General features: G+C 30.0%; 2 protein-coding genes across 6 annotated transcripts; both read right to left on the reverse strand.

The window, feature by feature from the left end:
- Window positions 1-1,993: 1,993 nt before the first annotated feature.
- LOC143248191 (dolichol kinase-like) lies at window positions 1,994-11,072 on the reverse strand. The gene is made up of 5 exons (XM_076496624.1): window positions 11,009-11,072; window positions 10,210-10,404; window positions 5,768-5,869; window positions 3,797-3,874; window positions 1,994-2,554 (listed from the first exon to the last, which is right to left on the reverse strand). The coding sequence occupies exons 1-5, from the start codon at window positions 11,070-11,072 to the stop codon at window positions 2,394-2,396; spliced, it is 600 nt and encodes a 199-aa protein (XP_076352739.1). The 3' UTR covers window positions 1,994-2,393.
- Window positions 11,066-25,381, reverse strand: LOC143249870 (dolichol kinase-like). 5 transcript variants are annotated; one of them, XM_076500451.1, is made up of 6 exons: window positions 25,187-25,373; window positions 22,406-22,564; window positions 20,041-20,209; window positions 19,208-19,261; window positions 15,295-15,483; window positions 11,066-11,311 (listed from the first exon to the last, which is right to left on the reverse strand). In XM_076500451.1, exons 4-6 carry the CDS (start codon window positions 19,235-19,237, stop codon window positions 11,081-11,083), a joined length of 450 nt encoding a protein of 149 aa, XP_076356566.1. In that variant the 5' UTR covers window positions 19,238-19,261; window positions 20,041-20,209; window positions 22,406-22,564; window positions 25,187-25,373; the 3' UTR covers window positions 11,066-11,080. The 5 variants fall into 5 exon arrangements, 2 of the variants coding, with proteins under 2 accessions (XP_076356566.1, XP_076356567.1); XM_076500452.1 differs by having other exon boundaries at window positions 11,093-11,273; window positions 25,187-25,381; XR_013028017.1 differs by having other exon boundaries at window positions 11,095-11,273; window positions 25,187-25,360.
- Between the last annotated feature and the right edge of the window lie 1,076 nt (window positions 25,382-26,457).

A 26,457-nucleotide genomic window follows, 5' to 3' on the forward strand; every position in this document is an offset into this window, starting at 1 on the left:
GTTGCTTAACTTCAGGTGGATTTTGTGGTTAGATAACCAATTTGTTACTTCTGCTGTATGTTCTATAAATTTTAGTGGTGAAACCTTGGGGGTTTGTGTAATGTTAACATTTAAAATTTTCACATAGTTGATTTCATTCTCCACGGTGAAGTTTACGTTTTTATGTTAGAGAAATTTTGTTGTTAATTTTAACAAGCAAGCTGCAAAAAGTCAATTTCCATACTTAAGGCAAAATTCATATAAAAAACATATACAGTATAAATTACATAAACTGTTTCAGTAATCATGTAATCCACCAGTGGCTCGGCACCAAAAAGCCTCAATATTTATCTTACACCGAGGTACCATATAGAATATTGACAAAGAAATTACTAATTCCTAATTACAGCAGTTATAAAATCTATTAATAAATTAAAGAAAAAACAGAGACAAGAGATATTAAACAAACTCGAACACTACACAAAGGAAATCTAATCAATTGCACTATTCTACGTATATATAAAATACTAGCATACCTCTATTAAAAATTAAAAAAAAACACCTCATGAGTATAACCTTAATATAACGACTAGATTTCTTCCATCCCCAAAATGAAAATTAAACGTAGGTTAAGAAAATTATATAAAGAATCCACCTAACCAGAAAGCATTGAAAATATGCAGTGTAACAGTTGTTCAGCCTTTTATGTAGGTGAAACAGGATGTAACTTGAAGATCAGGTTAACACAAAAGAACACCAGAAAACCTCTTCCCAAGTTCATGATCATGTGAATAAAAAGTTTTTCTGAATAGAGTGTAACAGAACTAATACAGAAGAAACATATAGGAAAGTCATGAACGAAATCAAACAAAACCACAATTAACAAATATCCACACATATCTTTACATGTCTTTGATCTTTATCCCCCCCAACTATCCTAATCTTGTACAAATATTTGACATTTTTTCATTTAGAGATTCCGCACCATAAACACCTTGAATGTTTCGTGAAGTTTCTGCTTCACTATTGCTTTTTTTAAAAACTCGTAAAGCATTATATGCCTGATGTGCTCCTCTGACACATCCATCTTTATAAGGGTTTATTTGATTAATGATCAGAAAAAGTGGAGTTAAGTTAGTTTCTTTTATTGTCTGAACATTTTTATACACGTCCTACTAAATATTTTAGTCATTAAAACCTTGTTTTAAATTTTTTTTTTATAACTTTGTTTCTTTCTGTCAATGTAACATTTGTACCAATACTGAACATGTGAAGCATCCTAAGATAGATGAGAAATTATGTCCCTCAAAACTCTAGTGTCAAACCTATTATGCAGTATATCTTGTAAGCCACACTTTCTCCACATTGGTGAAACTGGCCTCACGATAAAATGTCAAACTGAGATGCAACTAAACTAAATCATGATAAAACTAAGCACACACTTTTTTGTAAGTGGAACACAAAGCATAAAATATATACATGTGTTTATAATAACAACTGGTTTTAAAGAATGGTACATAGAAATAACCAGAGAAAACCTTTTTTTAACCTTAAAACATCACAGAAACTCCAATTTTCTCCACATCTGTTAGAGCAAGTTCTTCCAATAAACATATGTTTGTGCATTAATTAACCAATTACATTTGTTTTTCCATCTACAAGGAGACCAAAAACTAGGCTCTGTAATCTTTGTTTGATGATTTTAAATTAATCTTAAATTTTAAATCCTAAGTTTTAACTTTTTTTCTCTTCTTCACCAGTATTTCCATGCCCATTCTATCTAACAGTATTTAATATTAGTTTTAATTTATTAAAGATATAATTTTAAAAATTTGCATCTCATAGACTTAAAGGTGTTTTCTCTGAACTTCTCTCCTTCATATGAAATGGGCCCCTGCTAGTGCAATGGTAAGTCTACAGATTTACAATGCTAAAATCAGGGGTTCGGTTCCCCTTGGTGGGCTCAGCAGATAGTCTTATGTGGCTTTGCTATAAGAAAAGACACACATATAAAATGAAACACAGTTCACATTAGTTTTTGGTATTTTATTGAAGGTTATTTAATTTTTATAAGAATTAGCAGATTTCCCAAACATATTTTAATTTATTTAAGTCTGTGATTAAAACCAGCACGACTCAATAGCTTAAGAAACAAAAGTATAGAACACTTTCTCAAAATGTTTACACGTATCAAAATAATATTTCAAATTATTTACATAATTCATATTCTTACATACAAATATTTGTTGTTTTTTTAATATGGATCCAGAAATATCATTCAATGCAAATATGTCATCTAACCATAACTGTAAACAACAAATGTTTAACCCTAATTACGGTTACATAAAACTGGTGCAAAACTTTTATCTGTTTCTGTAACAACATATTCCAGCTAACATTAATAAACAGAACATTCACAACTGATGACCTTGTACATACACAAAACATAGAAGTATGTACAAAAACGTAGGGAGTACTAAATTATCCACTTGATTTGTACAGGCCTCCAAGAGACAGCAGGCTAATGTTGCCAAAATAACCACAGCAGTGTTAAAAGGTGTTAGAACAGTTCCACCTGTAAAAGTACATTTTTTGTCAAAAGCCAAATACTTGTATGGTGGTTAATTACAGCTTAAAATCACCATGTAAATTACTAATTAACAAATCTTTGTTTTGACCTTCCTAGGCCATCTTCAGGTTAACAAAGACAAACTAACAAATCTTTGTTAACCTGAAGATTACCTAGAAAAATTAAAACACTGTTCTCTGCTTATCAGTAAGTGTTAATACCCATACCAGTTGTTCTGAGATATGCTTTTATTTCAAGTGAGTTTCTTGTCATCAAAAGGTGCATGTTGTCAAGAATCAACACAATAAAAAAATTACAATCTATAATTATTAGAATGCATTGACCTCTCTATTGTTCATTCAATGTTTAATCAGTGTATTGTGTTAATGTTAACAGTATTTATTGAAAGTATAGTAAATAATGTACGAGCCTTTCTGAACCAAAGCTGTCATAAATATCTCAGTTTTTTCCTTATTATGGTATGAAAACTTAAAACAAACTTGCTAAATAGCAAATACTTCTGGCTTTAAAAAGTATGTTATTAATTTAATATTTACCACTTTGTAGGTTATGAAACAACAAGCATTTGTTTTATAAGACACTGTTCTGAAAAACTTCCATTCAATTAACAATTTCACTCCTTCATTGTTAACCTGACAGTTCCATTTTTTATATCCAGTAAGTTTATTTTGATCTTTAAACAAACATATTACACAGACACACAAATACTTATTTTATCACTGTCCTGTTATCAATCTACCTATAGTTTCTATCAAACAAGGTTTGACACATGATAATATTTTACCATTGTCTCCAAACTTATTAAACCTAACTAAACTTGTCAATTACAAATTATTGAAGTTGAGTCAGATTTATTATTTTTACTTACATTTTGCAATTTGATATACAGGTTTGCATCCAAACCTTGGAAAGTCCTCGATGGTTTGGATGTGGATAAGAATATGTTAAATTACATAATTACTTTAGATGTTTAAAGTAATCACAACAGATTTCTATGCCACATAATAATAACTTCACTGTAGAATTATTTATATTGCATACTTTGGAACTTGAATAAGCTTACAATAAAAAAACACCACAAAATGCATCTGAATGACAAGTCAAAAGAAGGAACTATTTGATATTTTCAGTCCTGGGGGTCAAGTCAAAATAAAACAAATGTGCTGTAATACTGAACATTTCATTGCAATAAAAATAAAATTTTAATCCACTTTGCTGTATACTAACCCAATGGTAACAACAAGAATGTGGCAAAGAGTTGAACAATGAATCCACACAGTGTTCCTTCATAAGTCTTTTTGCTACCTAAAGCAGAGATTAGAAAATACATGCTATCATTTCCCTCAACATAAAACAACCTTAAGAAATAAAAAGTCTGAACTAAAGAAACACCAAATAGATTCACCGTTTTATCAGTTTAAAAAAACAGATTCATGAATTACAATATATGTTATAGTTTCCATTAATAAGGCTAACTGTAATTATGGAGTCATTTGTAAATGGTATTATGCATTAATTATGATAAAAGAAGTCAATAGAATAAAAGCTTTTAAAGTTATTAACCAGTCTAAAGATACAGAAATTAATAATTTCGTTAAAACTTCATCTTAACCCAAACACTTTTGTAGATTTATCTTTTCAGTATGCTATTCCTGAACTCCATAAATATGATTAAATTTACATTTATTTCTAATTCAATAAGAACAAGTTTTAAAAAACCATCTGTTTATTAAACAAATTACTTAATGTTTTATTTAAGAAAATTATAGTTTTAATAATAAGAAACAAACGTGAACAAATAAACCATTCAAAACATTTGATTTTACCGTACACCAGAATTCCATTCAAAGATTTAGAAAATGTAACTCCAAAATCATAAGATATACAAAGTTTCTGCATTTATAATAATTATATATTTTTAAATAACTAGGTTTTTAAACAGGTAATAGGAGTTCTAATATGAGCTAACTATTCTACTTTTATTGCAATTTTATAAAATAATCCTCATATAACTAATGTTATTATCAATATTTATCCAGTAGAATTAGAAACTAAAAAATTCTTCAGTTTATAATACAGAAACAGATTATTTAGATTGAGAGATTAAAATAACTGATAAGGATATCAATCTAAATATTGTCTTTTTCAATATATGGTTCACCTCTTAATATTAATATACAATACTCTTCTGTTATAAGCATTGGAACTTCATAATTATTTGTAATTTACAAAATTTGTAACAAAATACAATATTCTATTATTAATGTTGAAATTCTGATGCAAAAATTGTTTAACAAACTTAATAAAGAAACTAAATAAAATCATTAAAATATTCTGTGATACATATAATGATGTATTAAATAAATAGTAAGTAAAAGCCAAGAAAACTTTACTGAAAGTTTGTGATAACTAGTTTTAGTTGTGAATAAGGTAATTTTAAATCACTTGGCACTACTTTATGTGGATGAACACCTTATTGCATATAAAGGTTTGTTTACAGTCTACAAATTGGTAATAGTTGGGAGTTATACAAGCTAGTTAACTGGTTAAGACCCTCTACATACTAGTATAATGTGTCTACTGGGCTACTAATTAGTACCTTACTACCATAATAAGGATAGGAATGCCAACTTCAGGGGATAAGTTCATCTTACTTAGCCCAAGTTGTAGTGATAAGTTACTACACTTCTTCTGCACTTTGAAAAGCAGTCACCTTCCCACAATTGTCTGAAGGAAGTGAAAGATAATATATACATGGGACATTGCAGGCTTAAGCTAACTGTTGTTTCTTTTGATTATTTTATTATAACTATTTATGAATTTCTTCATGTGAGACTGGGTAATGGAGGTCAAAACTGATAGACTGTCTATCCTCGCAACAATGTGGATCCTACTTCCAACCTAAAGTAGATTTTGTATCTCATATTATAGGTTTTACCCTGGAGATGCATTTGGTTTGTTCAGTGTTTGTTTTTTGTTTATTAGAAACAAACACACACATGCACACTGCTAGATACATTTTTCATCAGTGCTAACATGTTGGAATGACACCCCTAAATTATTTACTTTTTTTAATTTTTTTTCTCTTTACCTGTATTATAAAATTGTTATAAAATACAACAACTCCACTGATTAACAGTTCTATCTTTATAAAATATCTCTAACACATTCAACATTAAGTGAGAGTTAATAACTCACCCGACCAATGGTGTTTTCCCCACAAAGTACCTCCAACTGATGCTGCAGTATCACCAAATCCAAGAGCTAATACACCACTCCAAACTGGAGGGGGTATTTTTCCTGTAAATAGTAACTTGTAGTGTAGAACCAATCAAATCTATCATTAAGTCATTTCAGTTATGTTCTTTAACTAAAATTTTATGACTATTAGTTTAACATCTAATGTGAAAGTTAACAGTAATGTTATTACTACTACCCTCTTCTTTATAGTTTTAACTTGATATATATATATAAAAAATTGGTATTTCCTGACCATTGGAAACAGTTCACTTGTTATTTCTCAAAATCTCATTTCAAGTAACATATACATGCATTCACTGATACTTAGGTTAATCCAAAGCTAACTACTTTCATGTTAAACAAAACAAACAGAATTATTACTGACACAGACTACTCTTTACAGATGTCACTGATTTTTGATGTTTGGATCAGTTTTTAAATTCACAAGAAAACTACTACAAATGCCACAAGCAAAAAGAAAAGAATTCACACAAGATCTTCCACACTTCAAGACACGCGAGATCTCCCACACTTCAAGACACGCGAGATCTTCCACACTTCAAGACATGCGAGATCTTCCACACTTCAAGAGACCAAAACACAGCATTCATAATTATTATAGAAAAGTTTCTTATGAAAAGTCATTTCAAGGGTAATTTCTCTGGTTAATTATTAAGCTGTTCAATAAGGAACATACCTCACTGAATGTGTTACATATGGCACAGAACTCTCTATTTACAATGTTATTACACTCTCAACACTTGTGGAGACAAGCTTATGCTATTCTGTGAATTGTTTTACTCATGACCTTGAGTACTAATATTTCAATTGATTTAGCAATTTTTAATAAACTTACTAATATTGTACCTTAACCCTATGTTTATAAGGTCAAACTATACATTCTTAAGGCATTTTTACAGAGTTATGTTCAAAGTTTTATACAAGTATTAATTTCCAAATTCATAGAAGAAATATTTAAGTGACTTTTCAAACTTTTCTTCGTGTCATGTGTAATCTACATAGTTCTAAAACGTGTGAAGGTGGCTTTTTGAGTTCTTTGAATCTGGTTTCCATTTTTCTACTTGTTTTTCCAATATAAAAGTCGTGGCAGTTATCACATTGTATTTTATAAATAATGTTGCTGTTGTGTTTGTCAGTGTAGGTTTTGGCCCAGCATGTAGGCGAGTTAAAGGCGTTTGACTTGTAATCTGAGAGTTGTGGGTTCAAATTCCGGTCGCACCAAACATGCTCCCCCTTTCAGCCATGAGGGCATTATAATATGATGGTCAATCCCACTATTCGTTGGTAAAGGAGTAGCCCAAAAGTTGGCAGTGAATGGTGATGACTAGCTGCCTTCCCTCTAGTCTTACACTGTTAAATTAAGGACAGCTAGCACAGATCGCCCTTGAGTAGCTTTATGCAAAATTTAAAAACACAAAAAACAGTGTAATTTTTACATAGTATAGACCTTAGTTTTGTGCCTGGTTTTTGAATAAATTTGTATAAATAAAGAAACAAACATAAACAAACACAAAATCAAAGAAGCCTTACTTATACAACTGAAGCCCAAAATAAACCAATACAAAGGAACACCTTTATACCTATATTAATAAATATATCAAACATCTAAGCATGCCCTCTACATTCCTACACTCAATTACACAACTGCCCTCAAACATGTGGTCAGCTACCGATCAGTAACCCTTTCTTTTTGTGAACCTGACAATGACCAAAGAAGGTTGAAACGTTTGCTCCTCTACTTGTGCTTTCTCTACCTACAACCAGCCATTTTTAAATGTGAAATTTTCTCTACAAGTGGGTTTTCTCATCTTTATGGATGCAACTTAATCTAATTATTAATTTGGAGTAAAAGTTCTCTCAAATGTTATTTGTACAACAATCATAAAAGTTTCCAACTAATTTTCAAATGCATACCTGAACTGACTGTTTAAACTGGACAGTAAATTTTATACTAGATCTGAAGTGTTTTTACAGAATTTTACACTAGTTATTTCTAACACTTACTTTCCATGTTATACTAGATCTGAAGTGTTTTATACAGAATTTTACACTAGTTATTTCTAACACTTACTTTCCATGTTATACTAGATCTGAAGTGTTTTATACAGAATTTTACACTAGTTATTTCTAACACTTACTTTCCATGTTATACTAGATCTGAAGTGTTTTATACAGAATTTTACACCTAGTTATTTCTAACACTTACTTTCCATGTTATACTAGATCTGAAGTGTTTTATACAGAATTTTACACCAGTTATTTCTAACACTTACTTTCCATGTTATACTAGATCTGAAGTGTTTTATACAGAATTTTACACTAGTTATTTCTAACACTTACTTTCCATGTTATACTAGATCTGAAGTGTTTTATACAGAATTTTACACTAGTTATTTCTAACACTTACTTTCCATGTTATACTAGATCTGAAGTGTTTTATACAGAATTTTACACTAGTTATTTCTAACACTTACTTTCCATGTTAGATACCAATATTATTAAATATTGTTTATTTTCAACTTGTAATATTTTACCTGTTATGACATGATTTTTTACACTGTTTCTTTAGATATGAGAGCTTAAAACTAATCACAGTTCCACGCAGAATAAGATTATTACTGCAAAAGCTTGGTTTGGTTTAAATTTCGTGCAAAGCTACACAAGGGCTAACTGCAGTAGTTGCTCCTAATTTAATAATGTAAGACTAGAGGTAAGGCAGCTAGTCATCACCACCCACCACCAACTCTTGGGCTACTCTTTTGCCAAAGAATAGTGGGATTGTCCATCACACTATATTGCTCCCATGGCTTGGAGGGTGAGCACGTTTGGTGTGACTGGAATTCGAACCCACGACTCTTAGAATACAAGTAGAGTGCCTTAACTACCTGGCATGCCGGAGCACTCTAAAGGTAGTGAAGAATATTGTTGGCATATGCAACAAGAATTTTCATTCAAAGAAAGTTTTGGAAATATGTAAACATACATGTACTTCTGAACTTGTAATTTACCCACACAACATAACCACAAATAAATCAGTTATTTTGTACACATTTATGAACAAATATCAATATAAGAATGTGGATAACGCATTGTATGTCTTCATACCACACAAAAACAAACTGGCCTATCAGCAAAAGTTTTACAGTAAAGGACTAACTTGAATTGGATTTCAATACAACACTAAAAATCACTATAGTAACAAGAAATATCTTTATTCAAACACAACTGACAGGTTTGTTAGTTTGGCAAAAAGCACCACAATAGCTCATTTATGCACTGCACACAACAGAGACCAAACCTCTAATTTTAACATTAAGAGAATCCTCAAGCCCACAGTATGATGTAACATCACTATCTAAAACCACTTGAAACCAACATGTATGTACTTAACACTATACATGTCTACAAAACATTTTTAAAAAAACATGCCTTACAACTATATTAAAGTTACAAATACATCAACTGTCCACAATTGCTCATCCTCATTTACTTGAGTATGGAAGTAAATTATTCTAATATAATAAGGTAAACAATGATTTATAAGCATAAGGAAGAATTTTACTGAAGGTGGAACATACAATACATTTTGAACAGAACACTGATCTGTGTTTTTCAGGGATTAAACAGACCAACATTCTGTTGAAAACATGAACATTTCACCTTCAATAAAACATTTCCTAATGCTTACAAGCCATTTGCCTACCTATTATTCCATTTATCTGTATGTTTAAAACACAATCGTGTTACAATTAATACATTGCAACACAACAAGCACGATTCAGAATATCTCTAACATTCAATGGGACATGACAAAAGCTGCTCACCAAACACCGATTTCACCGTCACAGACCAGTTACTTGACAAACATTGTAAAGCACGTCAAAGAAGAGTCTCAAAAGTGGCAAACAAAAATAAATGCAACTGCCAGCAATATAAACTGTGGTCACCAACATTAGGATATAGACTAAGAGGAGAGATGGCTCAAACATGCAGATACTTGTGTCTTAGGAGGGCTGATATCTACAACATTGGCCAGGATTTGACTACCCCAATAATAAGATGTTTTAAAATATTATGTGGAAGCCAAAAACAAGCTGAAGATTAACTTATCTCAGATGAAAATAAGAAGACAACTTCAGATGCTTGGACTACAACCAGTGGATAGTAAATGATAATAAGTGTGCAGTGTGGTCGAATGAACCATTTTCTGTTTTTATATTCACGACAGTGTAAAAATATAAGTGTGTATGAAAATGAACCTGATGTCAGCTGTGTGCTCTGACTTTACAATCAGTGTGTGATACATACAAGTACAAATTCTTTCTGGACATTAATAAAGTGATCTTTTGACCCCACAGAGATAAGAATTACTTTCTTACCAGTCTTCAAAGGAACTGGACAAATCCATAAAGGTAATGAGCAGCCAACCAACAGATAAATATGGGTCAGTATTAAAGGACCCGAGTCCTTTTCATCAAGGAAGACAGAAAAAGCTGTTTGGACTGCCTCACCAACAGGAGGTATCTTGAAAAATCTGATGGTCTGAAATGATTTAAAATAACCTAAGACTGTCACTTTTTAAATTTCAAAATAAACCTTTAGTGCTGAGAATCCTCAATTTCACAGAAATATTAATCTGCTCTTAACCCAGAACATACATCATCAGAAAAAAGTGTTAGTAGTAATAAAAATACACATGTCTACAAGTGATCTATCCCATCTATCTAGCTCCCTTTGTTAGGTTGTTAAGAAACTAATGTTAGATAAAGTAATAGTGCAGTTATTAAAATGAGTTAGTCCTAAGTATTACAAATATATTTCATTGTAGAATTTTAACATCACTGAAAGTTTAATTCACACATTTATATATATAATTATGATTCTAAGTGCTTCTTTGAAAGTTAACTAAGAATAATTTCAAAATATTTGAGTTTATATTTTCACTTAGCATTAGTTTTGTGCTAATTTTATTTCTCGGTTGGATAATTATATCAAATACAAAAGGTTTTCAACCAAAACCAACTTAACATAAATTTAAATGATATATATCATACAAGAATATCCTTGACCATGTCTTTTGTGTGTGTTTCTCTACAATAAAGCCACATCGAGCTATCTGCTGAATCCACTGAGGGGAACTGAACCCCTGATTTTAGCATCATAAATTTGTAGACTTACTGCTGTACCAGTGGGGGGGACACAATGCTTGATTGTAAAAGCTAATATTTTGAAAGTTAACCATAAGTAAAACTAGAATATTAGGATAATGAAAAGAACATACTCGATCAAAATAAACAGAGCAAACACCACTCCACTAGCCAGGTAGAGAAGTTCACCTTCCATGAGAAGCCCAGGAACATACACTACAATCACCATAATGTGAAAAACCTTCCTTGTAATCGTTGAGACTTTTCCCTGCCAACTTCCCACAAAGAGAATGGTACTAATTAAAGATAGGGTCCAGAGAATTATCAAGGTTACCTGTGAATAATAAAAAATAAATTCATATGTTCATTTAAAAGTACCTTAATGAAAGGAAACAAAAATACATTACCTTTTTATATATTACTTTAACTTGCATGTGTGTTCTTCAGATTTTTTTGCATTTATTAACCATGAACAAAACTTGTAAAACATTTTTATATGATTAAAATGGTTCAGAAAGTTAGTTTCCAGATTAAATGCTAAAAGTTCAGCACCCTAAGTTAAAGTACTCTGTAGCAAAACATGTATCGTTACAAAACATAAAGAAAAAAGGTTTTCAAATTGTAAATCGTAATATAAATAATAATCATATCAGTGAAAGAAAAATAAAATATGTGGATAAAGAAGTTTGCCTTCTTTCCTCAGAAGAAAATGATGCAAGAATCATATATGCTATGTGAGAGGATTCCGTAGTCATGAAGGGCAAGCAGTGTGATGAAATATCCAATTTCTACCGTATGTTGTGTGCATGTATATTTACCGAGGACAGTGCCAATTTTCAAACTATTTGAACAATAAACTATAACCATGTTTTTTCCACTAATCAATAACAGTAACATGTTTCAAACAAATAAAAAGAATCATAAATAAACACAACTGCCTTTTCTTAATTTGATATAATGTAAAATTTACTGCTGGAACAGTTTACTTATTACTTAACAGGCATGTCACAGCCTTGTGCAGTTACATTCAAAATTTAATTAATTAATTATTATTGTATACAAATACACTTGGCATTAAAACATTAATGAGTAAAACTGTAATAGAAACTATATCCTTAATTTTATAAAGAAATATTTTAAAAGAAACTTCCATTTCCCCTAGTATAAGAATTGTCATATTTGTTCTCTCGGTCTTCCTCTTGTCTAAATTATTTAGAAACTCCACTCTTACAAGAAAGAAATTTAAGATAACTCATTTTGATAATGTAGTTATTACTAAGGCAAAGCATAATTTTGATAGCCTTCAATCTTATTTATTAATGGAGATGTACACCAGAAAATAAGATTAATTTTTCACATCCTCTCTTACATAAATTGCCAAACTTCTGAAATTCCATAATATATTGTTTATAATCAATAGAAAGCATAATTTAATCTATCAAATGTTTGTTGTTACAGAAGTTTGCAGTTTCAGTTTTAAAGGTTCTTATATTAAAGTTATAAAAGTCATAAAACGTTTGACAGTTATAGTGCACTGTTCATTTTATATATGTTATTATTCTGTGTTCATAGGTGCATTATTTAAGTAAATAAAAATTATTTAATATATTAGTTCCATTAGTATGAATAAAAATAGGCTTAAGATACATCGACAACCAACAGCAAAAAGTCAAGCAAGTGATATAGTTTTTGTTTTTCATTTATTATTGTAAAAATTAAAACTTTAGGTTAGATTAGGAAATATAATAATAAAAGTTATAAAAATGTTTCTCAAGGTATGAAAGCAAACAGCTGTGTTACATAATTTGATATGGTAATATGAGCTATACTTTTGTCAAGTAATTTACTTGTGTGGTAGGATTATTAGTACCACATGGGCCAAAAGACAATAAAATGAAAGTAAAAACATAGGTATACTGTTATGAGCTTTAAGGTATTTAGGACTAACAACTGTAGTATCCAGTTACATTCTAAACAAAAGGCTAATTTAGATCTATTTCATATTTCATGGTGATAACAAGGTTGGTTAAATTGACCTAATGCACATACAGTTAGGACAGTTAGAGATTATGATGAATTTCAGTATTTCTAATCTTAGCATGAAGTCCACTTCACACCCTGAACTAATTGATAAAGAAATCAGATTTATTTTTCATGTACAAAAGACTTATTATGTTTACTGAATGCTTGCATGTACACAGTTTGTAGGCCTGTGATGCAATAAAACAATTCAACAGATCAAACTGTAGGGGGGGGGATGATTGTATGCACCATACCCCCACCTAAAATGAAGGGGAGATGTATACCCCTCCCCTCAGGATCTACACCCCTGTATAGCACAAAGTCTGACAGTTACTGAGCCAGCAGCAAGTGGGTTAACCCTTTCAGGATATGTTAAGGGTTAAAAGCCATGTCATAGTGATTGTTGACTTGCAATGAAAATGTTATTGAAATATTTTTCATACATTTATGTCTGTTCAAACTTTAATATTATATACGAGTCAGTTTCTCAATTTAAAAGTACATATCAAAAGATTTTAGTGATGTTTGTGATACTAAATCAATAGTTTCGTACAAATTAGGAACTCAAATTACCAATATCGACAAGATAGAATATAAAACAAAAACCTTGTATCTCTTTACTTTGCTGAAATATGACTCAAGTACTGAATCAAACACAGTTGCTCTGTTCACATTTTCTCACATTTGGAAATAATCTCTTGTATACACGTAGTATAATACATGACATTTGAATAACCAATCAATAGCTTAGAATGTCCCCCTCGTGGGTTTTTCAGCCATTTCAGTGTGTTAAAAGGCTACCACATTCTTTTGAACACAGAGTTGAAGGAGGCAGATTGTGTCTTTGGTCTGTTTGAAGTTTTGTATTTTCTTTAGACCTAAATACAATTTAGTTATTAAGCTTGAAAAAATTATAGTAGAATTCTATTGAATCTTTGGTTATTCAACTGTATATATAAAAAAACCTAAAAAATAATTTTGTTTCATATTCTCCACACACAAAATTTTAAAGGCTTATCAACCTGTGACCAATAGCAACTGAGTTCAAAGGTTATAGCTAGAAAAGATAACTGTTTGCTTTTCTTCATGTTGTTCTATATTTTACAAAAAAATATTAATATATTTCCAAAAAGGAATATTCTATATACATATATACATAATGTATAATAATTGAAATGTGACTGTACATTACAAAATTCTAGTCCATTAAAACACTGCCAAGATATGGTCATTTTGTAAAGACCAAAGGTCAGTTTTATGTTATTGCATACAGTAACATGAGCATACATGTAGCAGTGCTAGTCATGTAATGTTAGCTAGGCATCACTACAAGGTTAGTATAATAAAAAATAATAAACAACACTGAAAGTTGAGCTACTTAAACATTTGTATTTTTGTATTATAATCTGTAGACATTCTAGCTCCCCTCCCCCCAAAAAAAGGATAACCAATATTTCTTAATATTTTTATGATAGTTCGAAGTTTCCCAAATTGACAGATCCAGCATAGTTAGGTCAGAGAAAATATAAAGTGTTACTAAAAACAAATGTTTTCAATGTTTTAGGTTTTAGACATTACACAAATAATATGAAATTTTTGGAATGAAGAATAGATTTTTCCAATTATAACATAAAATCACTTCACGCTCGGACTAGTAACGAGACTGTATTTTAATAAACAAATCTTTAGTAAAAAATACTTCATAAAAAATCTGACCTTTTGTGTACAAAAAAATCTTTACTGAAAGTCTACCAAATTTTATACAGATAAAAGCGCTGCATCAGAAGTTATAGTATAAATACTTAAACACAAATGTGCACACAAACTCACGTATACTATACCAACAAGACCATTGTGAAAAGGTTTAATGCTAATACATCCCAAATATAACAAATACAGTTATGATTGACATAAGTGTACAAATATTAAGCCTAATAAATTGTACCTTAAAGTTCGGTTTGATAGCTTTTTATACTAGGTATTGTTCGATTGATAAAAGCAGATGCATTTCCACCAAAATGTTATTGTTCGTCTCTCCTAATTTATCTGGTGTGGAACTGATATTGAGGTAACATGACTTGCTTAGAGTCACATAAACTTTTCACAATGTTTATACATTATTTTTCCCATATTATATCAGTTAGAAAACTACAAAACAGGAGAAACATTTATGTATATGAATTGATAATTAAAAAACACAGAAAATGAAAACTTATACTGCACTTTACTTGAGGTAAATAACTAACCATTAATGAAAATAATGTGAGTTAAAACTATTTTTAAATACAAACTTACTCTTTCTTGTGTTCCCAAACAAAAACTTAACAACCACATGACAGGTTCTTGTCTTAAGATAAAGTAACAACTAGGATAGATCAACAGTGTCCCTAGAGCCAGGAACAGCAGAGAAAATTGTAACGGATTACGAAAGTAAGGTGATTTATGTACGACCACTACAAACAATATGCATCCAACCAGCACCACCTAGGAAAAGAAAACAACTATTTCAAATGTTTATTTTACAGTTTCAACCACAGCACCACAAGTTATCTTTTCACTATCTTGGAAAAGAAAAATTAGCTTTAAAAAAACAAACTTAAAATTATAAACTTTCTTAGAGATTGCAATTTTAAGCTATTTATGTACGTTGTTTTGTTGAATGATTTTTTTTTCTTCATCTTAAATTTAACCTCACTATAGGCATCATTTCCTGAATATTTCAACAGGTTTTAGTGAGTTACATTCAACATTTCATTACACTGTTTTCTTATAATGGTATACGAATAAATTTGGCATAAAAACATAATTAATAAGCCAACTTTTAAGACTCATGGTTGGGAAAACTTATCCTAAAAATGGATTTACGCATTAAACTAAGTAACCATAATCCAATAATACAATCTATAAAAAAACATCTGATTCAAAAATTATAATAAGTTAAATCTATAAACTGTCTTGCCAGGAACATAAACACAGAAAGAAAGGAAACTGTGGTGTTTGTAAATGCTGTATACCATAAATAAAATTATATTAACTGGAAGTGAAGACAAAATAAGTAATAAGAAGGACAAGTGACCTGAGAGGTCAAAATAGAATTATATTAGAAGAAAGCAAGAGTATGATATTGATTCTGGAGAAGATGGGAATGATGAAACCATTACTGTTATGTACAGCTGTATCGTTTTTCATACTTTATGAATTTTATATCTGAGATAAGTTTGTGAATAGCAGAATCAAGTAGTTTATTTCTACCAATCAACACCTTCTGGTATATTTCTAGATTTGGTACAATGCCTAGAGGGGTTAATTTTTTTATGACTTGGTTTTAATATACAAGTTTTGTGTTCTTAATTTTACAAAAAACAATATTAAAAAAACATATTTCCCTTATGAGAATTGTCATTTCCTTTCTAAATCTCTTTTCACTAATTTTTCACTTCTAAGAAGTATGAAACAACATAAATTAGCATTATAATATTGTCATCACTCAGTCAAAGCATTATTTTTATAGCCTTCAATCTTATTTAGTTACAGAACCATAAAATAGAAAACAACTCTTCTTGCCACACCCACCTGTCACAACCTTGATTTCAGAAATTGCCCAAAATTTTCTCCAATGTTTAATACCATATTTATTTATAACCAATAAGCTAAAGTTTTAATTTATCAAATATGTTACCTTACAGAACTGTCTATTTTGCTTCCAGTCCAAACTTTATTCTCAGAGGAAACACACTGAGAAACTTAACGTTACCTTACAGAGAACTGTCTATTTTGCTTCCAGTCCAAACTTTATTCTCAGAGGAAACACACTGAGAAACTTAACGTTACCTTACAGAGAACTGTCTATTTTGCTTCCAGTCAAACTTTATTCTCAGAGGAAACACACTGAGAAACTTAACGTTACCTTACAGAGAACTGTCTATTTTGCTTCCAGTCCAAACTTTATTCTCAGAGGAAACACACTGAGAAGCTTAATGTTACCTTACAGAGAACTGTCTATTTTGCTTCCAGTCCAAACTTTATTCTCAGAGGAAACACACTGAGAAGCTTAATGTTACCTTACAGAGAACTGTCTATTTTGCTTCCAGTCCAAACTTTATTCTCAGAGGAAACACACCGAGAAGCTCAGCTGAATTTTAACTATTCTTGCTGAGTAGTTACAAAGTCAAAAAACTGCGATAGTTATACAACGTCTGCTTCTTGCGTTACACTTTTTTGTTCTTTGGTGCATTACTTAATTAAAATAACAAATTATGTAATGTAATAGTACAATCAGTATAATAAAGTAGGTAGAATTTCATTGACATTCAACAGCAAAAATGATCAGGTAAGTACAGTGTTTCTTGTTCTTCAGCTGTATTCTTCATTTATTAAAGTAACTAAAATGTAAAAATTAGAAACTTTTAGATTATATTATGTAAAATAAAGAATAATGGTAATTATAATAATAAAAGAATTTATTATCAGTTATACTGTTATAAGGGCAATAAAACAATAAATTTTAAGTATAAACAGATGTGTACTGATACAACTTTAAAGCTATTTGGGATAAAAAAATTAGTTTCATGTTACAATTTGAAGTCATTCCAGAAGGCATAAGATAATAGATTTCAATTTTTTTTCTTGGTGGTTATGAGGTCAACCAAATTGACCAACTTCATATAAAGTTATGGTAGATGAAATAAAATTTTACATTAAAAAAATATTTAAAATTTACTTATATAGTTTGAGATTATGCAAATGAAATTTGTAATTTTTCAGACAAAGTATTTTTAATCACAACATGAAAATCACTTGCACTTAGAGCAGTTAACACTAACTATGTATCTGTAAAGATATTTTTAGTGAAAATATGCAATTAAAACGTTTTTGTCTATAAATGACTTAATTCTTGGTTAAAGCTTTAAAATTTTGTGAGAATACACAAAACATATTATAACTTATAGTATAGAAACTGTACAGGTTAATTTTTTGGGCAAATCGACCAAGCCCATAACAAGAAAGTTAAACACAGCTCAAAAGTACAACTACAGAGCTGTCAAAAGATTAATACAAATAATACTCAGTTGTAAAATCACCAATAAAACTACAACCCTCACTAGTGCATCACATTTTTGAGAATGGATATTCATATTTTGATTCAAGTTCTATTTTATTGTGTTTAAAATGCTTCATAATTCTAAGAAAAATAATATAGGTCATATACCCTACGATTTTGGACAAATAAAATTATTAATCTCATACCAAATTATATCACTAAGTAAATCTAATTGGCAAACCTAGTTAATATAGTTTCTAATGATTATTTTTATACATATATACAGGATGTCTGAAAAATCTGGAACTGTAGCCACTTCAATAAATTTCAAAGAATCTGCTCAAAATTGTGTCCTTATAATTCAAAACAAGTGTGGATTAACAGTAGGATTAACTTACCACAATCAGTAGCACATCCAAAACTAAGAAAATCTAAAAATCACGTACAGTTCCATTCTTTTTTAACACACCCTGTAGATCATACCAAATGTACCTTGAAACAAACATATCTATGAAAGTAAGCAGTAAAATATCTTTCTACTGTTGATTGTTCCATTGGAAGTTTTCCTTTTATCTTTAAATTATGAAAGGAAAATTTATTTCAAGTTCCAATATTTCTTCCTCCCAGCTATTAAGAATTTGTAATTTGTGAATGAAAAATAGTTGATGACAATTTTATCCATTTTGTCTGACATTCACTTAAAAACAAGTCAGTAAAGAAACTTTACAGAACATTGTTTGAATAAAAATTTGTTAGAATTAATTTAACAGAAATGAAAAGAAATAAATTCAGTGACCGTATGGTTACTGTTAAATCGAAGAATTACTTTAATATTATGTCTAAGACAATAACTTGGTGAGTTAAAAAAAAAAAAAGTACATATATCTTGACATTTTAATACACTGATATTAATTATGCATTGGTCTGTAGGAGTTGTCATGCTGTTTTAAAAGCATTTGTTACAAATACGAAAAACAGTTTTGTATTATTAACATTTATATCTCTGTATTATTAACATTTATATCTCATTATTGTCAAAGATTGAGTTTTTGAAACAAAATACCTTGCTATAACTAAAATGTCTAACTACTTTCTGAAGTAGAAACTGTTCAGTGATTTTTGTGGTTTGTGACCATAACTTAAACATTCTTACCTCAGTCAACTTACTTGAGAAAAACTTGATACATTTGAAGACATCTGTGATATTTGTGGTACTACAGCCTGCAAACAAATAATAGTAATCACCAAGAAACATACCATATTACAACAGTCTATATTAGTTACGTTAACTACAATAATAGAGATAAATACTTAAGGAAAATAATCTCTATCTCCAAAATTTTCATCTCAACTTTGAAAACAACAAGCTAGGGTGTTAATATACCAGCTTATCAGTCTTAGAGAGATAAGACAGTGTTATTGTCCTACTCTAAACATCTCTCATTGTGGTAGTAAGTCTACAGATGAAAAGCTCATGTCTTTATAAAGATACTTCACAAATACAAATATATGAAAAAGAACAATTTATCAGATCTTAGTTGAAATCTCAGATTTTGATTCAAACATAAAATGTGGACAAGACTTTTATCACAAAAACATTCTTTAATGTCCAAAGTTAAATGCTTTAGTACTGAATTATTATTTTATTTTTTGGTGATAAAGGGTGTTTTTTAAGTTAAACAAAAAGGGTTATCTGTGCTATGCTTACAATGGGTATCAAAACTTAGTTTCTAGTATTGCAGAAATACCAATGTGCCACTGAACAGCAGTGATGGAGGGAACATGTTGGAGAAACTTCAACAGAATGACTTTACATATGACCTCAGTGCCTTCTTTGATTTCATACAGAAGTATTTAATGATTACAAATGTAACAAGTTTATGTCACCATATTTAAAAGTACAATCCATTTATTAACTGTTCTTTATATTTACATATGTAAGAGAGAGAGAGAGAGAGAGTGTGTGAGTGAATCAATTTTATTAACATAATTTAACTCACTTGTTGTCCCAGGTACAATAACGACACACTGAGAAAAAGAACTACTCCTTGTGTCACAAAAAATGCCTCACCACTGTGAAACTCTTGGAAAAACACTCAGCAACTGATAGTATAAGTTTATTAAACACAAGATGGTTGAAATGGTTAAGACAAAGTGATGTAAAAAGACCTACAGTAAAGAGAAAAACCAATACATTAGATCAATGTTAAGTGTAATCACAACCATATAAACCAATACATTAGATCAATGTTAAGTGTAATCACAACCATATAAACCAATACATTAGATCAATGTTAAGTGTAATCACAACCACATATACCAATACATTAGATCAATGTTAAGTGTAATCACAACCACATATACCAATACATTAGATCAATGTTAAGTGTAATCACAACCACATATACCAATACATTAGATCAATGTTAAGTGTAATCACAACCATATATACCAATACATTAGATCAACGTTAAGTGTAATCACAACCATATAAACCAATACATTAGATCAATGTTAAGTGTAATCACAACCATATATACCAATACATTAGATCAATGTTAAGTGTAATCACAACCATATATACCAATACATTAGATCAATGTTAAGTGTAATCACAACCATATAAACCAATACATTAGATCAATGTTAAGTGTAATCACAACCATATATACCAATACATTAGATCAATGTTAAGTGTAATCACAACCATATATACCAATACATTAGATCAATGTTAAGTGTAATCACAACCATATATACCAATACATTAGATCAATGTTAAGTGTAATCACAACCATATAAACCAATACATTAGATCAACGTTAGTGTAATCACAACCATATATACCAATACATTAGATCAATGTTAAGTGTAATCACAACCATATAAACCAATACATTAGATCAATGTTAAGTGTAATCACAACCATATAAACCAATACATTAGATCAACGTTAAGTGTAATCACAACCATATAAACCAATACATTAGATCAATGTTAAGTGTAATCACAACCATATAAACCAATACATTAGATCAACGTTAAGTGTAATCACAACCATATAAACCAATACATTAGATCAACGTTAAGTGTAATCACAACCATATATACCAATACATTAGATCAATGTTAAGTGTAATCACAACCATATATTTGTATACAGTATCTCTAACTACACACAGTTTTAACCCTTCAACTACTATGAAGTGTTTTTAACATCTTAAGTGTTGTTTTAAAATGGATAGAAATTTATTTCAACTATTTAATCATCATTTCTTAAACCTTAGGAACACAACCTGTTTTAAGAATACATGTGTGTGTACTTAGATGTGTAAAAAGTTTAACATTGATTCTCAGAGTTGAATGTTTACTGCCAGTTGAACAAAAATTTAATAAAATCACTACAATGAAAACCACGAACAATTAAATATTTTAAGTTGCCCCAAGATACAAACAGAAACATCAGCTGATCAACTGTTACTTTACAAATAGCTTTCTGAATCCCTAAATAACTGTTGTATAACATTTGCAGAAATGATCAATGTAGCAAAAAATACACAAAAAACTTGCATAAGATATTCAATAGCTCCATTACCTACTTCTACTGTACAAATTAAATTTGATTTCTTCATGTTGTATTAGAATACCTAATGTGTATTTTGCTTATTCTGATGTATGAATGATAGTCTCTCTTACACTGATTTTAATACTACCATCATTAAAACATTAGTTACGTAAATTCAGAAAGACACTCCTTTTTACAAAGGAATGGATTGTTAGAAAATTATTTATTTTGTTTCATTACAAGTAATAAGTAGACAGTAATTTGATAACATTTTAGGATTTTGTGTGATTAAGATGAATTACCAAGATAGCTGTAGCTATTATATAGATATTTCTCAAAATACCAGGAAACAAAAAAATTTCATTACTGTTTTGTGCATACTCACAATTTTTTTATTAAAACAAAAATGAGATGTTAACCTCATTTGAATGGGTGGGGTCAAAGTGCATGTAATGTCAGACCTTTACAGTGTTATATGTTTGATGTCAGAGTAATCAACTCTTCATTTAATCTAGTTGCTAATTCAGCAACAGTTCCTGATAGAAGATATTGAAAAACATTGTAGACATGGTTTTGAGAGGTAGAGATCACATACATATAATATGCAAACTCTATTACTGACAGAGTTATTTGTATTCTTTACACAGAGATCAGCTTGCACTTGACCATACTGTGAGTATGAATACTTTTGTATTACATCAATTTCGAAAATTTGATCCAACGGAACGACCCCATGCCTATGTCTACTCAGGTAACTAAACAAATTACTGTATCTAATCTCGTTCACAAAATCTTCTCACCTAGTTTTGAGACGACACACAGCAGCATACTTTCAGTTAATGGTGGAAGGAGTAACATGACAGAAGGTAACGGAATGTCATTAAGTTGATCAGACAATAAAGTAATAGTACTTGCTGCGAGTAGAAAGCCACACAGGAAACATGCTATTGCATACAGTTCTATTAAAAACATATTTTGTAATAAATACATTAAACCACAACAACCATTTGACTGACAAATAACTACCATAGCATAACAAAACTATAAACTCTTTTAGCCCCTGTAAGTAAGTGCATTTATTTTCGATAATTCTTAAAATTTGGGAAAGAAAAAAAAAAAGCAAGGAATCGAACCAATTTTTTACATTTTAATGAAAAACAGTTTTGGAATGTATACTAATAGAACTCACAGGAGATGCCAGACTGTTGCTATTAATTGTAATAAATATCTGTGAACAGTTGGCTTTCTTCTATTGTAAACAAGAACTTTACACTAAAGAAATAGCTTCTGTTACAGTGGATATTAAAAACAAATTTTATAAATTGTTCTGTTAAACTGGCAACATAAAACATAAGTGTTAAAAATATTTTCACATTCTTCAGTTTTGTTCAGCAGAATATCTTGAAGACTTCATTCAAATTTTATCATGCACCATAATAATATTAATTTCCAAAACTAAGTTATTTCATCTCTTGTGAATTTTTCATGAGAATAATTCCATAACATTTATCTTATGATGGCTTTATTCTAGGTCATATATAAAAATACAAATAGAGTTTGCTTAAAATAATTATTTTCAGAGCTCACAAAAAACATTAGTTTCTCCAAACCTATTAGGATCTGGAATATTAAAGACTGAATTACACACCCTTCTATGTATATACAGACACTGGTGTTAAATTAAAGTATTAAACTGGTAAGCCTCACAATTATCCAAGCTCAGTATATAAATACATTAAAATCTAGACATTTAATTTTCACTCAATAATTTTTAGCTTCATTAAAATCAGACATTTTTTCTAATCCTCTCTTTGAAATTGACATGTTATTAAACCAAATACTTGTTTCTGAAAGACTAGATTGGACAAACTGACTAGAACTGGTTTCCATACAGCAGCTGTTTGTGATATACAAGTACTTATGACAGTTTAATATTGTTCCTATATTACAAACAAACCACATGTTAAAGTAACAGGTATTTAAGTAAAAGTTACAAGTTTCAACTGTACATCAGAACTGTTCCAAATAGTATGAGAACCTTGTAAAAACACAAAACCTAAAATCAATCTCCCAGTATAAAAGCACTTGTATATTATTATTAAAGGTTTCTTAATGTGAATGTATGTAAAACTACAAGAAACAACAAAATTGGATCTAATAATAAACACTGCACAGTTTCCGCCAACATCAAATAGTACTACAGGTTGGATAATGACGATAAATTCACTGTCAACTAAGTGATACTGTCCCACATTTTACACTGATTAATTACCTGGTGTGCAAGTTAGCTGGCTTACTGCTACAGCCCTTTTGAACTACATTGTATACACTGCATTGGTTCCAAGGAAAAACATCTTACAAGACTCTCATCATAATGAAGTTAAAACATGTACTACAGTTACTGATGAAGAAAATGAAAAAATATATTCTTTAAAAAGGTTTAAATAAAAAAATATATAAATTGTAAACAAAAGCTTTCAAACAGTGATAGAAATAAGTGTTAAACCCAACATGTATTATAACCTTTCTGGACTACTTTTATTCACCCTAAGTATCGCATGAATGCATCCTAAAATGAAAAAACAATTGTTAAATTATCCAAGATGAAATTGAATTGATACAAATAATTACTGTTAAACTTCTGAAATATCTCTTAAAATATTCCACAACAATATAGCTTAAACAGACCACAAGAAAAAATAAAAATTCATCAGATCATCAGTGTAAAGAATTTATAGACACTTCTGTTAGCTCATCAACACTTCTGTTGTGTGAACATTTGGAAACAATTTATAGACAGTTTGGTCATCAACACTTCTATTGTGTGAACATTTGGAAACAATTTATAGGCAGTTTGGTCATCAACACTTCTGTAATGAACATTTGGAAACAATTTATAGAAAGTTTGGTCATCAACACTTGTGTTGGGTGAACATTTGGAAACAATTTACAGACAGTTTGGTCATCAACACTTCTGTAGTGTGAACATTTGGAAACAATTTTAGACAGTTTGGTCATCAACACTTCTGTTGTGTGAACATTTGGAAACAATTTACAAACAGTTTGGTCACCAACACTTCTGTAGTGTGAACATTTGGAAACAATTTATAGACAGTTTGGTCATCAACACTTCTGTAATGAACATTTGGAAACAATTTTGTTGGGCTTTAGAAACCAAGACTACTTAATAATTTATTGAATTTATTATAAAGCACACATAACTTAGATTCAGTGTATTTAAATAATTTATTGTGATAGAAAACATGTCAAATAATTCTAAAAGTTTATACTGGACAGTGACCAACTTTTAAGAATTATGTGAGTAATTACAAGGAACTGTAACAAACTTTGAAAAGGATGTATTATCACAATTATCACATGTAAAACACATTTAGAAGTTAAGATTTTAGGATATAATTCAAATAAACATTATGTTACATGAATGAAGAGCAAAATTACAAGTTTAGTACTAAAAGGTATTTGTTTCTATAGTTTCTTGGACTTTGCTTCAATATTTGAATCATACATCACATAAAAATGTGAAATTTAAATTGTCACCATATCTTAACACACTGACTTACCACTGACAGAGTCTAAACACTGCAAATATCCTGCAAGAACAGCTCCTGGTAGCAACATCACACAGTACACTCCAGCATTGTTTTCAGGACTAATACAATATACATTTATTTACTACAGGAGAATTAACCTTTCAATAATAATACTTCCAAATATTCCATAAAGAATGAAGTACTATATTACATTAACCATCATTAAATTTAAACAGTTTCAGAAAATAATTATATCCAATTTCTCAATTACTAATTTCTGCATATTTAACAGAGCTAGATAATTAATGGAATTCAATAATCAATCATTTGGTTCATTATCTGGTCATATTCAGCTAATTATTCTTAAGTAGTTAGATTAATTAAAAATAAACAGTCAGAGAAACACTAATTTTTATCAGATGATTGTTTTCGTGTATAGCCTAATCAATTAGGCTGAAAAACTTGGAGGTATAACAGTTAATTAGCAGGACCTACTGCTAACTGTCAACATTGTGAAAAAACTTACACTACCCACGTTTTTCTGCATAAAAATGGGAAGGAAGGAAACTATAATTATTCTTGATGGATATCATATTAAAGACTTGTTACTTCAATAACATACATATTTCTCTTTTAATAATGTTTAGGTATTAACCCTACATATGCAGATAAGGGTTCAAGCACACATTGAGACCTTTGCAGTTTAATTCAAAATTTAATCAAATAAAATTATTAGTAGTGTATTTTAATAAACCATACATCAAACTTTGTCTCATTTAAGTTTTCATTTCAACAGGATATATGTAAATTCTGAAACTTCATGTGTACCATGTGACCTTGAAAGAGGCATGGATACCTTGTTAAATCCTACTGAAACTGAGGTAATGCAACTCCATAAGACATTCTAGAAAAGAAGAACAAATAAATTGCAACTTCTAAACATCTAGTAGTGTACCAGGTGCATCCTAAGTACAGAGACATTAAACTGACACTTAACAAAATAATATATTGCATTAAACTGGGTTGCTGCTATAAATCTGAGTTACTTGTCTCTAGCCAACAGATTCCTGCTCTGGTCTGATTGAATAATGGGAGTTAATTCACCCACGATCCTAAAGTACAGATTATCTACCCCCCCACTTTGTGTGTGAGTGTGTGTGTGTGTGGTTACAGCTAACTGAAAAAATGTAACACTGTGCAGCTACTAATATTACAGCCTTGTTCAAGACAAACTCAGATATTACAATCATAATTTGCTATTATGAATGTAACAATAAACAAAAAGCAACAGGATATAGAAA

Source organism: Tachypleus tridentatus, chromosome 4 (assembly GCF_004210375.1).
Source record: "Tachypleus tridentatus isolate NWPU-2018 chromosome 4, ASM421037v1, whole genome shotgun sequence".
NCBI classification, from domain to species: domain Eukaryota; kingdom Metazoa; phylum Arthropoda; class Merostomata; order Xiphosura; family Limulidae; genus Tachypleus; species Tachypleus tridentatus.